The 17,107-nt window shown below is 35.8% G+C and overlaps 1 protein-coding gene across 8 annotated transcripts in view; it reads right to left on the bottom strand.

Moving 5' to 3' along the window:
* Positions 1-3,194: 3,194 nt before the first annotated feature.
* Positions 3,195-17,107, bottom strand: part of PAG1 (phosphoprotein membrane anchor with glycosphingolipid microdomains 1) — a 238,446-nt gene continuing 224,533 nt past the window's right edge. For all 8 annotated transcript variants that reach the window (XM_069100177.1, XM_069100176.1, XM_069100178.1 and 5 more), the window contains one exon: positions 3,195-12,375. In XM_069100177.1, coding sequence (XP_068956278.1) covers positions 12,028-12,375 — 348 coding nt within the window. In that variant the 3' untranslated portion in view covers positions 3,195-12,027. The remainder of the gene's footprint in view (positions 12,376-17,107) is intronic.

A 17,107-nucleotide genomic window follows, 5' to 3' on the forward strand; every position in this document is an offset into this window, starting at 1 on the left:
TTCCAACTGCTTTTCTGTCTTTAATGGAAGCTCAACAATTTTATAGTCAGTTAATCCACATGGTGTGTGTGTGTGTGTGTGTGTGTGTGTGTGTGTGTGTATGTGTGTAGGACTGGGCATGGGGCACTGTGACAGGAGAATTCCTATGATGAGAATTCTGCTGAATTTCTAATCTTTATTAGGATTTTATATTTGTCCATTCATTCTCAGGAGGTTGAAGTCTTTATGTTACAATACTTTTGTGAGTATTTTCTTGTCCTTCCCCCCATCTTCCACTTACTTGCTCTTATTATACATATACACATACATGTATATGTATACACATCTGTTTCTTCACAATAGTGCCAAATATATGTATATGTATTTTTTTCCTAAGAAAAAAGGGAATCAGGAATAATTGAAGTAAAAATGACATTAGTTCTAGATAACAGGGAGTTAGGTCTGGATATTTTAAAAAATCAAAATAAAGATCCCATTTTAGTTGGTTGTTGAAATTACTTATGTTGTTGGCCACAGAATATACTTCTCATGGGATTTTCTTGGCAAAGATATTAGAGTGATTTACCACTCATTAAATCCAGTTCACAAGCAAGTCAAGATATCACTCTCATGATGTCATTGGTCCTTTTTGACAATGAAGGATGAACAACATGTTGATGATCACTAGGCAGAAATGATCATACAAGTTTATACTGGTTGTTTTGTGAAAAAAAAATTTAAAAATGTTTTAGTCTGGAAATGAAATTGGGAACTTCTAGGCCATCCAAGGAACTAATTATCTCTTTCATTTATTACCAGAGAGACAGGAATGGGTCTGAAATTCTGACTACTTCACTGTCAGAGCTCAATGGGAAACCTTCACTGCAAGGTCTCACGGTTGAGCAGAGCTCCAGTGATTCCATTAGCATTGAACTTGCCTAGATTTCAAGATTTTAGATAAACAAGGGAAAAAGAATGGGTCTCAGGTCAGGAATGTGAGAAGTTATGAAAAAATGAAGGGAAAAAATCTCCTTTATTTGGAGCTAAGAATTGCCTGATGAGGTAAAAAAAAAAAAAAAAAAAAACAACCAGCTCCATCACCTCATCAAAGAAAATGAGGCCCAAGCAATCCACAGTCAACACTGCCAAACTAATTAGTAGGTGGTGGGAGGAGGCAATTTAAAGAGAGATTGGGGAGGGGATGTACAGCTTTTTTTTTTTCTTTTTGGCAGATCAATTTTTGCCTCATTGTTTTTATGTTAATTGAGTCTCGTTTGATTGGTGGAAACCACTTAATTCCCTTTCTATTCTCTTCCTTCTCTCTTTCTCACTCCCCACCCCCACTCCCTAACTGCTTGGCAATTTTCCAGATTACTGAATCTCTTCTCAGTAACTGTGATAGTCATCTTCCTACTGATTGTAGAATTATTTAAGGTGTCTGCATTTTTCTATTCTTGGCTATGATCATCCTTTCATTTTTTGTGTTATGGCTGGGGCCAATGTGAGTTGATCTGATGTGAACTCATCTATGGTCTTCCTGGAAACCCATGATTTGAAAGACCTCATGTGGAAGGATACAATGAAATTAGATCATATGTTGGATATATTACTACATATTCTGTAGTTTATGCTTTCCAAAGAACTTAGGGTGCTGACAATAAATTTGGAAAAGTATTGAAATTGAACACATTTTAAAAATTTTATTTAAAATGTAACTGAGTCCCATGCATGATTGTTTCTTCTCTTTGAATTGTTGTTAACTTTCTCTGGGCCCAGGGGGAAAATTGTGGACCCTGATACATATTTTATTAAAAGTTTAACATTGAACATGAATACAACTAAAATTGTTTGATAACTGTTTACATTCATATTAATTCATTTCAATGCATAATGTATCAAAAGAATTTTCCAGTCTTCCCCCACTAACTCATTAGGATTTTTTTTTTGTGATTCATTTATTCTCAAGTGGATGAAATCTTTATGTTAGAATACTTTATGAATTTCCCTTGCTCTGTCTTACTGACCCCCTATTTACTTGTCCAGATTGTACCTAATGCATTTTTCTAAGAAATGATATACATACACACACAAATGTGTATCTATATCTATAGCCCATGCCTTCCTGTTTCCAAGCTTAGGGCACTATCCTTTATGCTACCCTACCTCTCGCTGTTAGTTGTAATTATAATAGAAGTTCAGGGAAGGCAGTAATTAGAATGACAGTAAAAGGAAAAACTTGAGGTGGATAAAGCACTAGATCTAGAGTCAGTTAAAATATGAATTGGCTTCCTTCATAGGTTTCCTGCCACTACAGGCACTCAAATGGGGGTTGAATGGTTTCTTGTAATATTGTAAGAATAATTCAGTGTTTCATGCATGGCTAGATCTCTGAGGTCCCTCTCAGACCCACCCAAAGCTCTATAAGCCCAGTGACATAGTATTTAATATTTACTGAACTGAATTGAAAATATTGCTACTTCTGGAGTCTTCTGGAAGAAGTCTTTGCCAAGGGAGGTGTTGGGATAGTGGGAGAAGATAATATATTAAGCCATTAGATGCTACTAATATTTCAGTATGAATTTTTATTAGAGATGAGAACTCTAATTCTGGACAATTTTGATGGGAAGTGGGGTGGGGAGAGGGGAAAGTTTGGCTGCAGTATTAGGTGTTACCTGGGAAGGGCAGACTTAGATGAGGTTGAGGGTCTTTGGGTAGCCAGGGGGCAATAGTAAATGACAGGGAGTGGAATTAGAAGGGGAGCAAAATAGGTTAGGAGGTCAAAATGGAAGAGGGAAACTGCCCAATAAGAAGTTTGCCTTTCTTTACCATTTTATTATGGATAGTATTGAGGAATAGGATTAGGAACAAATTGGAGCTAAGCATATAGGAAAAAAAAATTTTGACCCCAGTTCTCTTGGGGAAGCCAATTTGTGATTCCCTTCTAGGGTCAGCATACTCCATTCCAATTGTAATAGGATACTTTCCCAAGGTTCCCTGCGGCGATTGGCACTTTTTGTATATTTCAATGAGGAAAAGAAGGGAAGCAAATGTGGCCTGTCATGTTGGCATCTGTTTTGTGAAGACAATCTACATTAGTTTTTCATTCCTAGCAGGGAACTATCTTTTGGGAAACTCATACATTTTTTAGGTAGAATTTTTTTACATTCTTTACATTTTTTTACTTTGAGTCCAAAACTCAATAATTTTTGACCAACTTTTGTAGAAAACTGAACTTTATTGCAATTTTAAAAAGACAAAGACAATATGATAGTAATGTTTGTAATTACAACGTACCAGTTATTTACATATAATTATCCTTATGTACAGGCATGAATAGAGGTTTGTTACATGTAACTTTTTGAAGTTACATGCCAAACTCCAGCCATTTGTGAAGATTCACAATTCAAATTTTTTTTTTTAGTAGAAATAAGCTGAAAAATAAACATTTCACTTTATTGGGTACCACTATTGAATGATATATCAAGGTTTAAGCAAAGAAGTGAACAATATGAACCAATCTTAAAATTATCCTCACAATGAGCAGCAGTATTAAGATCTTAAATAGAATCAATAACTGGTTCATTAAAAATGAAATATGCCTTCAATTTGTATAGCACCTTTCTTTCAAAAAATTCAATGCATTTCACAATTATTTCACTTGCCCTCATCACATCCTGGTGAGGTAGGCAGTGTTAAGTATTATCTCCATTTTGCACATGGAGGAACTGAGGCACATAAGTTAATTGGTTTGCCCACGTAAGTCAAGAGTGGTCAATGATGCCCTGGACTCACGACTCCAAAACCAATGCTTTATCAACTAAAAAGCTGTTGCCTCTTCTTTGAAACTGATGAAAGATGCTATTTTACATTACTAGAAAAATAAAAAGTCCAACCCTATGCATCAGAAACTAATCAGGAAAGTACTTTTTTTGGTAAAGATTTGAGTTTATTCTTTTATTATTATTATTATTAAGTAAAGAATGTTGAAATGACTCAGCCCTAGGAATTCCTTGAAAGGGTGTTTATAGCCACTCACAACTTAGTATTACAACATTATGCCATTCATATACCAGTCTTTCTCCAGGGTAAAAAGAAATGGAAATGAATAATTTTATTTACAAAATTATTGATTTAGTGACTTATGCTATAGTTTTAATCACCTTGCATACATTATAAAATCTTGAAAAGGTAGAAAGGGGGTTGGGAAGATTGTTCCATTTTTCTGATGGGTAAACAGAGGCACATAATTGAAATTATATTTTCTTTTTCATGATGCTGAACACATAATACTTGCTTGACAAAGTTACTAATTTGAAAGTTCGTTACTAAACAAAATATTAGTTGACAAAAGTTACCAATTTGAAAAAAAAAGTCTGTGCTAAATGCAAAGTGAAAAACTCAATACTTATTAAATCTTGATAGAATGTAACCTCTTTTGAGGGCTAGGACTGTTTCCAGTTTGGGTTGTACCTTCAATTTCCAGCACAGCCCCTGAACATGTGGTGCTTAATACATGCTTGTTGATTGATCAAATTTTAAAATAATGATAAAATTTAAAATAATTAGTAGTGGGCTCAGGAATAAGAACCCAGAACCTAAGAAACTTTTTGTGTTTCTATTATCTATTTTTATTTTCCTGCAGAAATATGTACCTATAAAAACTGCCTACAATTATTTTTTGCAAAATAGTTAGCTATGAAGATAGCTGTCCTGTAGATAGATGCCACCTGCCTGTAAATGCTAAGAGATTTTTTTAAAATTCTTTTTTGTAGTTTTAAAAAGGAAAACTTTAAGGATGGGTGATAAATATCTTAGATAGCTAAGGAGTTTAATAAATATGTGGAGACTTGTCCAAGAAATGTTCAAATTCCTTTTGGTTTTTCACTATTTTCATCTAGTGAATGGAGTTGCCATCTCTCAGGGGACATCTCTTTTACTGCAATGCCACTTCCCAGGAGGGACAACCTAGAATAAAAGGATCACTTCATCTTAAGAAAGCACTAGATATTATTTTTAGATATACTCAATTCTTTAATGTATGTTATGAGTGTGTGTGTGTGTGTGTGTGTGTGTGAGATGGTGGGGAGTTAACAAAAGAAAACTAAGTCATTAAGTTAGGTAGTGCTTCCATAAAGTTTTAATTTGCATTCTCCAGGGGTCAGAAAGTTTCTTCCTTTGAGCCTTAATTATCTTTTGGAGCATATTAGATTATACAATTACTATATAGGTAAGAATTTTTTTAAGGAAATGGATATAATGTAATAGATTGGAACACTTTTTTTTCATCTAAAATTTTCTTTTACATCTTGACAGTCATGATTTTATGTATGTAGTAGGGGCTTAACAATGTTTATTGAATCAAGCTGAATTATGAATTGTGATCAGTTATTATGCTATAAAAAAAGCAAAAAAAATCTCATGAGAATCAAAGGCAAACTGTAGTATTACACATGTTGAAAATTGCAGTCATTAGTACCATGTTATCGACTCATCTGAATCACTAATTACAAGTGTCTAGAATTTGATTTTCAAGGTCAGGTAGCTTGCATATAACCAGCCAAGCTTTCTCCAATGCCTCACTCATTCCATAGTTAGACACATTAACAATTTCAAGCTACTTGGGCACAGGTGGGTGCAGAGAGGAGGGGATAAAGCCCAATTAATTATAAATACAGCAGCTTGGTAAATCACTTTTTTCTTGAGAATGTGTTCTCTTCCTGGTAAACCTGTGTGAATATTTTAAAGGAACATGTTTATAGTGCTAAAGTTAGTATGCTTCTGGGCACATTTGCCATGAAGCTCAGGATTAGAAATCATATCTGGAAGGGAATTAGTTGACAATACAAATCAAATTTTGAGCACTAATGTCAGATGCCATTCTGTTATTCAAATGTATTATTAACAAGAATTATATCTTCAACAGATGAGTCAAGAAGACAGACTCTTATAGAAGAGCAAAAAGAGTTTCCTGGTGTAGTGCTGATGCCAGTTAGATACGTAAGATAGCTCACAGTGCCAATGAAGTAAAGACTGTAAGTTTGATCTCTCAGTGGGTTAGTCAGGCAACAAGCATTTATTAAGTATTTAGGTGGAAACATAACCAATTCCAACAAATCTCTTTCAAGACCATAGACAACCAATCTCCCATAAGGAAGAGTGGGTAAAGAAGACTGGATGACTGGATGATATTGGAAGCGCAACTCAAAATTCATTCTACAGATGGCAGGCCAGTAGCATCATCATTTTAAATGGCAGATGTCACACGGTTCAGTGAAACAAGTGCTGTACAGGTGCTTTACTCTCCCAGGTTCTCTAAGGAATGTCTCACCATTGGCTTGTGAAGACCTTACATTTTGGAGTTGTGACTGGTGCTGAAAATTTTTGAGAGGAACCATAAGTGACTGGCAGTCTAAATGATGGTAGAAGGATTGAGAGGTGTCATGTGAGTCATGCTGTATGAAGCAAGAGAGGGCTGCTACTGTAAGGGAAGCTGGGGCAAAAAAGAATAATAAAAACATTGGAGCAGATATAGCCATCTTTCACCATAAAATTCAGGTGTGATAATAGAGATATTTTTTTTCTCAGTATTTTACAAACCTCATAATTTTAACATTATAAATACTTTCTTAGACATTCAGGAAAGAACCACATTAAGCACCTCAAATTACTTTTGTACAAGGAAAAATCCTTAAAAATCAGTGGGGATTATATAGAAGAAGAGAGCATAACTTTCTAATGATCAATTTTCATGAGGAAAAATGCATGTATAAGGAATGCAAACTAGAGACATTCTTACTTGTATTTCTGTCGCTATCACTGTGTTTTGTTCTACTTCCATCTTATGGCCCGTGGAAATATAAAATGTGTAAAACCTACACAATCATTTACAAGGTGACATAGAAACATTTTATTTCTGTAGATTTGAAACACAAGAGTCTGAGGAATGGTAATTACCAGCCTTTTGAACACATTACACTGTGTGATGAGACAAGGAGAGCATAATACATCTTTGACAAATACCCACGGTGCACAAGCAGTATACTGGCAAGCAAAATCTAATCTAATTGTACTAGGAGAAGATAGTACCAAATTGGCTTATAACAGAAGTACCACATGACTGTAGATCTCTTTTCCTGTGACATTTTGAAGGAATCTGGGAGACTGGTTAAAAAAAACAAAACACTAGGAAAAGCCATCAAGCACTTTACAAATCTATGTGCCTGGATAAAATGAAGGACAGGGATAATGATGCTTCATTTGCACATTTACAAAATGTGAATATTCTTCTCCTCGTCCTTTTTTTCCCCTTAGTGTATTCTGATAATACTGACTGGTTAACTCCAGTTTATCATGATTTTCTGGATTGTTCTCTCATTATTCTAATCTCAGCACTTTGGGTAATTCTATTGGGTAGATTTTGTTCAAACCATCTAATGGCACAGCGAGGTTTAAAGCATTTACAGAAAGTTACAGTACAAAACAAGAAGACATTACAGCAAAATTAGGGTTTCACTGTAAATAAAGGCCATACTATATTTATAGATGTGTTCCTATTTTCACATAAGTCACTTAACACTGAACATTATATTTTAACCCTACACCCCCCAATTCCCCAAAAGCATTGTACAATGAACTTGTCAAGATATCCAGGAAATAGCCATCAGTACCTACTGGGCTCTCAGCAGCCAATGCTAATCTGGTGCAGCAGTACAAATCAACAGTTTGAGAAGAACAGTATCACTCTACCACACTGAATGAGACTGACTATTACATGGAGGACTGAAAGGAAATCTTGGCATTTACTCATTTACAAAATTGCAATTCAGTCTTGCTGTGAATGACTTTTAGAATAGCAGAAGTCCTGAAATTAGAGCTATGCTGCAATCCATGGAGTACATTCTTTTGAAAAAAGCCACACTACTTTACTGCCTGCTGTTCCCATGCCTAGAACTGTGAAAATATCTAAGAAGAATGAAATAAGATAACCACCATGTTTTCATTGGCTATTGCTGTCTGGGGAGTCACCATGCATTGGCTCAACTGTCGTTTGTCACGTTTACCTTTTTTTTTTCCTTTTTTTAAAGGTTTAGGCCAAATCTCCTACCATACACATATCTGAGGAGTACACATATTTACATTTTCACTATTATCCTCTCAGTGAGTCAAAGACACAGGAAAAACTTTCTTAAGTTAGCGATGAAAACTTCTCAATGGGGATTATGCTGCAGCAGGGAGAAGTATGAAAATCTAAGTGATAATGAAGAATTTGAATGTTTTCATATAAGAAAAGCTTAAGGAGTCAGAATTCCTCAAGAAAGTTTTTCCTTTAAATCACCATATGTTAGAGAATATGTTACAGACTTGCTTCTCTGACAACAGTTCAGCTGATCTCTCATATGAACATTCAGATGGCACGTTACTGACTGCTTCTCATTCAATGAGTGCCAGGGATATGTGTAAGTGATAACCAGGTGCTTGATGCTTTCACTTTGTAAAATACCAGTTAAAAAAAGAATAAATACACAGAATTACAAAAATTAAGAAAACATGTTCTCTTGAATAAATAGATGCTGTCACACATCGAAGTAAAACGACAATATTGCTTTGTGTTGACAATCAGTCATTAATTTTAGCACCTAATTAAACATAGTTCCTTGTATTCTTGTGACTTTGAGGCAGCTGAAACAGTGATCATCAACTTTTGCCTATGGAAGAGCTATATCTTCAAATGTTTTAAAAGAACTAGTGATATAATTTATATTAGGCAGGAGATACAATAGTAAACAGATTAATTTTGGGGGAAATTTATTATTTTTTTCTCTAGGCTGTAACTTGTTCCTGCAAATTCTTCAAAAACATTTTCTGATAAAATTCTGTTAAAAAATATAACAGGCACAAAAAATTAAGCTGGAATTTTAAAACATCTCCAGTTTAAAACTATAACAATGACAAAAGAATATAAACAGGTAATTTCAGGTTAGGTTGTAATTCTGATGTACAGAAAAACCGAACAGATCTCTCACATATCTAAAGAACTCTAATATAATTAATAAAAAGAATAACACAATTGATTTGTAAAAGGTGTCTTTCATGTATATTTGAATTTTAACAACCTAAGGTTTGCTAGAAGTGACTAACTTCTCTCTTCAGATTTTCTTTCAACTGTGGTAGAAGTATGGAAAATTGTATGAATGATTCATTTGTTGTTTAATGCTCAAATGGGAACAATAAAAGAAAATAGCAATTTTCTTTGAAAAAAACATATAGTGCCCTGCCTGGTATCTGGGCAAAGTTCTGTCTATAGCCTGTCCTGAATAGAAATGATTGCACTATTATCCAATCTTTGAGAGAGAGAGAGAGAGAGACAGAGAGAGGGAGGGAGGGAGGGAGAATGTGTTGGGGGGGTGGTACTTTTAATCAAGTTCTTTGAATATTCTTTCACAACCTGTTAATTAACTGACAGACCTCACATCTCCCTCTGTCGGGGGTCCTCAAAATCAAGAGAGAAATGCAATGCATGTCTTATAGATCTGGTACACAGAATCCACATTTGAAAGCTATTAGGGGAAAAACGGCAACTACATGCAAAAAAACAGTTTTCTCTCTAAAAATTCTGTCATCCTCAGTACCAAGTTACTCTGTCTTGTAGTTAAGAGATGCATTTAGAGATGAATAATAACCTCTTGAGGCTAAGAGTTGATAATTTAGTCCATTATTTACAGAATAGCCTAGATGCCCATGAATATGTGATAATTACTATCAACAGACATTGAATGGAGACCCTAGGACCTATAAAAGAATTGATGGGCCCTCTTCAGTTCCTAATTCATTGACGAGAAAGTGCTTAACACACTACTTGTGCTCACAGATATTTGGATACACTAACCAAGAGATTTTCAACTACTCTGTAGCATGAGATCTCCAGGAATGCTGCCATTTTTTCCTGTATTATGGAGTAATTTAGGCTAGTTTACACTCTATTACTAAGACTATTGTGGTGCCCCTAATGTCTTAGCAGGAGATCAGGTCTCTGAAGAAACAAAATCTATGCTTGATTAGCTAATCAGCTAATCTCCTTACTAAGCTGGTCTTGTTATTTCAGAAATGTAAATTTAATTAAATGTATAGAGCAGCCATAGAATCAAAGCAATGATTACGCCTGCTGGAAAGCACATCCTTGGAACTAAATGTATTTTCCAAGCAGCTTTAGCCTCCCAAGTCACCTTCCTTGATACAGGGAGGGAAAACAGCACAAGTTATGAAACCAAAGAGGTGAGAGTTATCAATAGTAATGCAGAACATTTGTCTCCTTTTCTAGTAGTCAGAAGAACCTGCAGTTTTCTAATGACTATAAACCACCATTCACAATGATACCAATAATGAGGTTTCTTTTTGAATTAGGAAAGGTGGACATATCTTCGAATGGTCATTCTGCAAATCCTGAGTGGGTACATGTAAGGTCAGCCTAGACCAGAACAGGTTCTTTCTTGAATTTTGACAACTGGCCACAGGTTGGTATAAAAAGGTAGGAAAATCCCTATTTGCTCATCGAAATCAGCTTGTGTAGGCTGCATGATCACTGGATTGTAATGACCTGAAAGAAATAACAATTAAGCACCTACTAGAGATAGTGATAATCTGGAGGAAGATTCCTTATCCTTCTTTGTGCAACTGTTTCAACCAAGTGCTTCTAAAATTTTGTACCCCAAAGTACTAGTACCAATGAGCAACATAAACTTACTTCATTTATTCATTTACCAAGGTGATTCTGATCAGGAACTCCACGTACCATTTGACAAGGTGAATCTTTAAAGACCTCAACTCTTACATACGTGGTTAGAGAAAGGGTAAAAAAACAAACAACTAGCTGTAATTAACTAGCCTATGTGCTTTTTTAGTTTTTGTTTTCTTTTTGAAGATTATAAATGAATCATAAAATGAAAATAGTTAATTTACATAATTTCTGATAATCTTTTGAGCTAGGCCCAAAACAAAATGCTTTAGATATTTACATACTAAAAATAAATGCTTACAAATGCTCTACTGAATCTACATTAATTTCTGAGAATTTACTCAAGACAGTCAAGACTCTTACAATGTGGACAGAAGAGATACTTTGAAACACACATTCATGTTCCCAGCCCTTCAGAGCCAGACAGTGTGGCCACTGTCCAAATTGTGGTCTGCATCCAAACATAAAGATTAAGGCTCTCTGTTTGAAATGAGTTCCCGGCTAATTAAAAAGAATCTATAAGTACCATAACATTCTTAAAATACTGAAAAAATTCTGACTCTTCTTAAAATATCAAAAAAAGTTCTTGACTAGAAAAATAAAATAAAGCATCTAAAACTGAATTCAAGTACTTTTGTTGTAGGCCACTAGTGGAGTGCCAACCTAAGAAATGACAAAATTCTGAAGAGACTCACAGAAGGTCTCTAATCCTATTCGTGGGCTGGAGTTGGAATCCTCAGCCGCTGACTGAGCAGCTTCCTGAAGAGCAGAGAAGACTGGGATGGCAAACACATTAGCCACAGTTCCCCACCATCCAAACAGGTCTATGATGGAGTAAAAATCCTGAACGTTAGGGGAGAAAATCCGTGGGGTGAGTTGTTCAGTTTGAAGGTGAGAAGAAAAACAGCCACGCATTTAACAATTTTCAACAGGTAACAAAAACAATGAACAACTGGCTCTTCTGAAAGGCAGTATTTTAGACAAGTGATGCACGTTATAGTGAATATGGTTCATTTTAAAATATTGGACATCCTTGGGAACCACCAACATTTTTTATCTTTACTGCGAGAGGAAATGAACCATTTTTGGGAGGGGGATGAAATGTTTGTCTATTTTTATTATATATGTGTGAGTGCATATCTGTGTGTACCTTATTGCTTGGGAAGGTTGGAAAATGGTCACTGCCCCTCCATTGTTTTCAGTTCTCTAAAGCAATGCACAATTTGTAATTTATTATGACCTTTTGTTTTTCTTCGAATAGAGAAACACTTCCAAACTGCTGATAGTATAATGTTAAAAAACATCTTGTCTTGCCATTAAAGTCTGGTGATATCTTTGCTGTGTTGTAAGTCCCCGATACTCTCATAGTCATTTTCTTTTGGAAAAGTGATGTGGTTACCATTAGCTATTGACATGATCTTTTCTTCGTCCTTGTTCAATGACTGGATCGCTTCATAATCAGGCTCCGGCTCTCCATTTGAATTGACTCCTGGTGGAGGCATGTTGATGTTTGGGTTTTTCTCAAAGTCCCGTACTGTAGCATAAAGATCATTGCCAGAAGATGGTGATCTCTTTGGAGTTACATCTTGAATACAGGAGTAAGTGGATTCTGGCACTTTAAGAGTCTGTCCTGGCTTACTTACAGATGAGTACATTGCAGAAATCTAGAAAAGAAAATGTTAGTTAAATCATCAACTGTTTTTGTTTGTCTCTTCTTCCAGTCTTCCCCCTCATGGTCCCTTTTAGTGAAATGCTGGAAACCTGACATGTATAGGTGGTTATGCACATTTAGAGACAGGTAGGGGGTGCAGTGGATAGAGCTCTGGGCCTGGAGTCAGAAGACCTGAGTTCAAATCTGGCCTCAGAAACTTACTGTATGACCATGGGTGTCTCAGTTTTCTCAACTGTAAAATGGGGATAATAACAGCATCTATTTCCCAGGGAGGTTGTGAGAATCAAAAGAGATAATAGTAAACTGTTTAGCACCACATTGTGAATGCTATATAAATGTTAGCTTTGATTATTATTTATGTATTTTAAAGATAGGTTTCTTCTATTGAGTATTTTTTTTTTTATTTTGGTTTGTCCTTAATTTTGCTAACAAACGAATAAAGTAGTTCAGGTGATTTCCTGAGGAGTGAGGGAAGGAATAAGCATTTATTCCTCCTACTATGAGCCAGGACTTGTGCTAAATGCTTTAAAAAGATCTCATTTGATCTTCACAACAAATTATTAATGACAGGATGAAATTAAAACTCCTTAGCCTGGCATTTAACTAACTTATCTTTCATTGACTTTCTAGTATTATTTCCAATTATTCTTCTTCTCAGACTTTCTATTCCAGTCAAACTAGCCTGCTAGCTGTTCCCCACAGAAAACATTCCATTTCTTATCTTTGTGCCTTTGCAAAGATAGTCTTGACAAGTCTAGAATTCACTCCCTGTTCACCCCAGTCTTGTAGAATCCTGAAATTCCTTCAAGGTTCAATTCAGGTGCCACCTTTCCTAATTCCAGATGTTGGTGCTTGCTCTCTGACTGTATTGTTACCTTCAGTGCACTCCTATTGAACTATACAATATTATAAAGACCTTGTGGGAGTGTTTCTGGGGTTGGGATTTACACTGAAAATTAGAATCAGACCAATGTCCCACATCCTATTGTTAAATAAATGATAGAATGAGTGTGAGTGTGCAGGTATGCACACATCCATGATGTAGAAAAAAAGAACACTGAACTGGGATCAAGAGCTGGATTATAGCCCCAGCTCTGCCACAAAGTAACTAAGTGACCTTAACTTCTCCTGGCCTCAGTTTTCTGATCTGTGAAGTGAGTGGGTTCCTCTGGGATATAACTGAAGGCTCCCATGATCCTACACATCCTCATGTACATTTGATATTGCTATGCCTATAAATATATGGAACAGCAGTTAATCTTTTGATGAGTTCTAAAGTAATTTTCAAAACTTTCACCAAATTAACTTGAAGATTGGTACATCCCAATTGAGAACCTAAAATGCAGAAGTTGATACAGTAATGATAGCTGTCCTTAATAGAAAGCTTTAATGCTTTACAACTGTTTTATGGAATATTACATCATTTTATTTTATTTTTGAGGGAGGAAGGCGGGGCAATTGGGGTTGAGTGACTTGCCCAAGGTCACACAGCTAGCTAAGTGTCAAGTGTCTGAGGCTGGATTTGAACTCAGGTCCTCCTGACTCCAGGGCCAGTGCTCTATTCACTGCGCCACCTAGTTGCCCCCATTTTATATTTCTAACAGACTTGTGAGGTAGGCACAATGGGTGTTTCTATCTTCATTTTACAAATGAGGAAACTAAGACTCAGAGTGATTTGCCTGTGATCACATGGAGAGTAAGTGAATAGAGAACATCTGTGCCCAGGTCTTTCTAACTTCAAGTGCTCTAACCAGTATTCCGCTGCCTGTCACGTATCACATATTCAGTATAATGTGATATATAACTTCTAATGTAGACAATGATAGAAAAGCATTTCCTTGGAAAGTAATTGTTGGAATAAATGGAAAAATGTGTCTTGGGCAATTAATGCAGGCAAGCCCTGCCTCAGAAAGAGGCTATGTCCCAAAACTTCATTTTTGAGTCAGCTGTTTGAAATTCAGAATGCATTTTCCCATAGAAAGAATGTCATAAATGGTGAATATTGGGTTCCTGGCTTAACCCACAAGATTCTGTTTAACCCATAATGAATGGGAAATAGCAGGACAAAGCACTATATCAAATGTTAAAGTGTTTTGACTTTATTATGGACTAAACAGAATTTGGTGGGCTAACTTGGGCATCTAATGTTTTTATAACTTTGTTAAGAAGAGAATGCAAAACTGACAAGAATACTTCTCCTGACCTCACCGTCATGACTGTAGCAAGAAGGGGATTTAGAGGGACTGAAAATATAACTCCCCTCTCACCCATGTGTCCCCCATTACTGCTAGTCTTCCTAGGCTAGGGGTGAGGAAACTGCAGCCTCAAACCCACATGTGGTCTTCCAGGTCCTTGGGTACAGCCTTATGACTGAGTCCAAGTTTTACAAAACTAATTTTTTTACTAAGGGAATTTGTTCTGGGAAGTTTTTGTATTCAGTCAAAGGGCCACATTTGAAGATGTAGAGGGCCATATGTGGCCTCGAGGCTGCAGGTTCCCCACCCCTGTCCTATGACATAGCATTAAGGGCACAGAATGGTTTATATAATACCTCTTGTTCTCTGTGGCTTTCAGTGAAAACTAACTTTGATGCAGCAGGATTCTTTTCAGCTGTTTTTGGTGGGGAGAGGGGGTAGCGGTGGTGGTGTTAGGACTTGTAATTATACTGGTGTAATATACATGCATGCATGTACATATGGGATATTAATAAGTGAAGTGTTTATAGAATCATAAAATTACAGAAGGTTAGAGCCAGAGGGCAACGTTAGATATCATCTAGCCCAATCTGAGGCCCAGAGAGATAAAACAATTTTCCCTAATTCACCCAGCAAAAACCTACCAGAGATGTGCCTGAAATCCAGATTCCTGATTCCCTTTCTCATGCCTATTTTACCATACTGAGAATGCCTGTGACTAGAATACTCTAGTTTGGACATCTTTCCATTAAAAAAAAAAATGTGTTTTTTACATTCGGGTAGATAGTTGTTTTTGCAAAAGAAAAAAATCTTAATATTTGTGGACACTATAGTTTGTCAGTTATTTCTAGGAAGAAATTAACTAAGTTACAAGTTTCCTTAAGTTAACAGGGATCTAAATTGTAACATTAGATCATTGATCATAAATCATCAATTTAGAATTGGAAGGATTTTAGAATTTCTCTAGTTCAATCTCCTAATCTCGCAGATGTGCAAACTGAGGCCCAAAGAGGTTAAGTGAATTAGGATCAGACAGACAGGAAGTAGCAGTGCTGGGATTTGAACCCAGTTTCTTTGTCTCCAAATCAATCACCCTTCCCATTCCAATATACTTCCTCCCACAACTATTTGTAAGAGGTATAAAATCCTAACAATATCTGCTTACAAATATGTAGTGATTTATGATTACCAAACGTTTTAAATCTTATCACAGCCTCATAATACTATGAGACAGCCACTGAATTAATGCTGCTTTATATAGAAGATGAAATTAAGGCTTAAAGATATTAAATGACATCCAAGGCCACAGAGTGGGTAAATGACGGAACCCAGTCAAACAACTCCAAAGTCGTGTTCTTTTCACTACTTTATTCTTTATAACAACAGACTGCTAATGTCCAGAATGATAAAATGCTTCTAAAATAAATTACTTCAGGTATGGAACCTAATTTTAAAAGTTCATTTTTAAACAAGGAAACTTATTTAACAAATATAATTTCTTCTTTTGGTACATTTAAAAAAGATAACATGGAATAGAAACCTACATATCTATATGGAAAGACATGTATATTACATATGCATATGCACATACATGTATATACACATGTATAGGTGTGTATCTATATAGGGGTGTGTGTCTATGTGTATATCTATATATGTTGTTGCTGTCCAGTCATTCATTTATATCTTTTTTGTTTGTTTTTTTGGTTTTTGGAGGGGGTAAGGTAGGGCAAATGGGGTTAAATGACTTGCCCAAGGTCACATGGATAGTTTTTTGTGTTAAGTGTCTGAGGCTGGATTTGAACTCAGGTCCTCCTGACTCCAGGGCCGGTGCTCTATTCACTGTGCCACCTACATGCCCCTATTTATATCTTTTATATCTGACTCTTTGTAACCCTATGGACCATACTTTCCATAGGGCTTTCTTGGCAAAGATACTGGGGTGGTTTTCCATTTCCTTCTCCAGGGGATTAAGGCAAACTGAGGCTAAGTGACTTGCCCAGGGTCCCACAACTAGTAAGTGTCTGAGGTTAAATCTGAACTCAGGTCTTCCTCATTCTAGGAGCAGTGCTCTCTCCACTGAGTCATCTGTTTGCCTCCATCTATATATGTATAGATACACAAATTGTATATTATATCTAACATATATAAGCATATATCTTATTATATATACACATGATAGATGTATTTTATAGGAGTATATATAATATATATGTACATTATACATATGTAAGTATGTGTCTGGTGTATGTGTGTATATATCTATACATCTATACATTTATATTCTATGACTGACTTAGAGAGATGCAGAAATCTATGCTGCTGAGTATACTGAGGGAATTTCTCTGAGATCTATTTATATGTAAATGAATCTTGATTATTGCACTATATATGGCTCTACAACTTCAGAAACCTGACCCAAGGTTGAAATCTCTGATTGCCCCTACTTCTTTTCCTGTCTCCTTTTTGATGTAGAGGATCCGTGATAATGAGTAAATAAGAAAGCATGAGAAAAACTAAGAGATGTCT

This window comes from Petaurus breviceps, unplaced genomic scaffold (genome assembly GCF_028583685.1).
Source record: "Petaurus breviceps papuanus isolate PSGF00001 unplaced genomic scaffold, PetGlider_PUasm1.0 38, whole genome shotgun sequence".
NCBI classification, from domain to species: domain Eukaryota; kingdom Metazoa; phylum Chordata; class Mammalia; order Diprotodontia; family Petauridae; genus Petaurus; species Petaurus breviceps.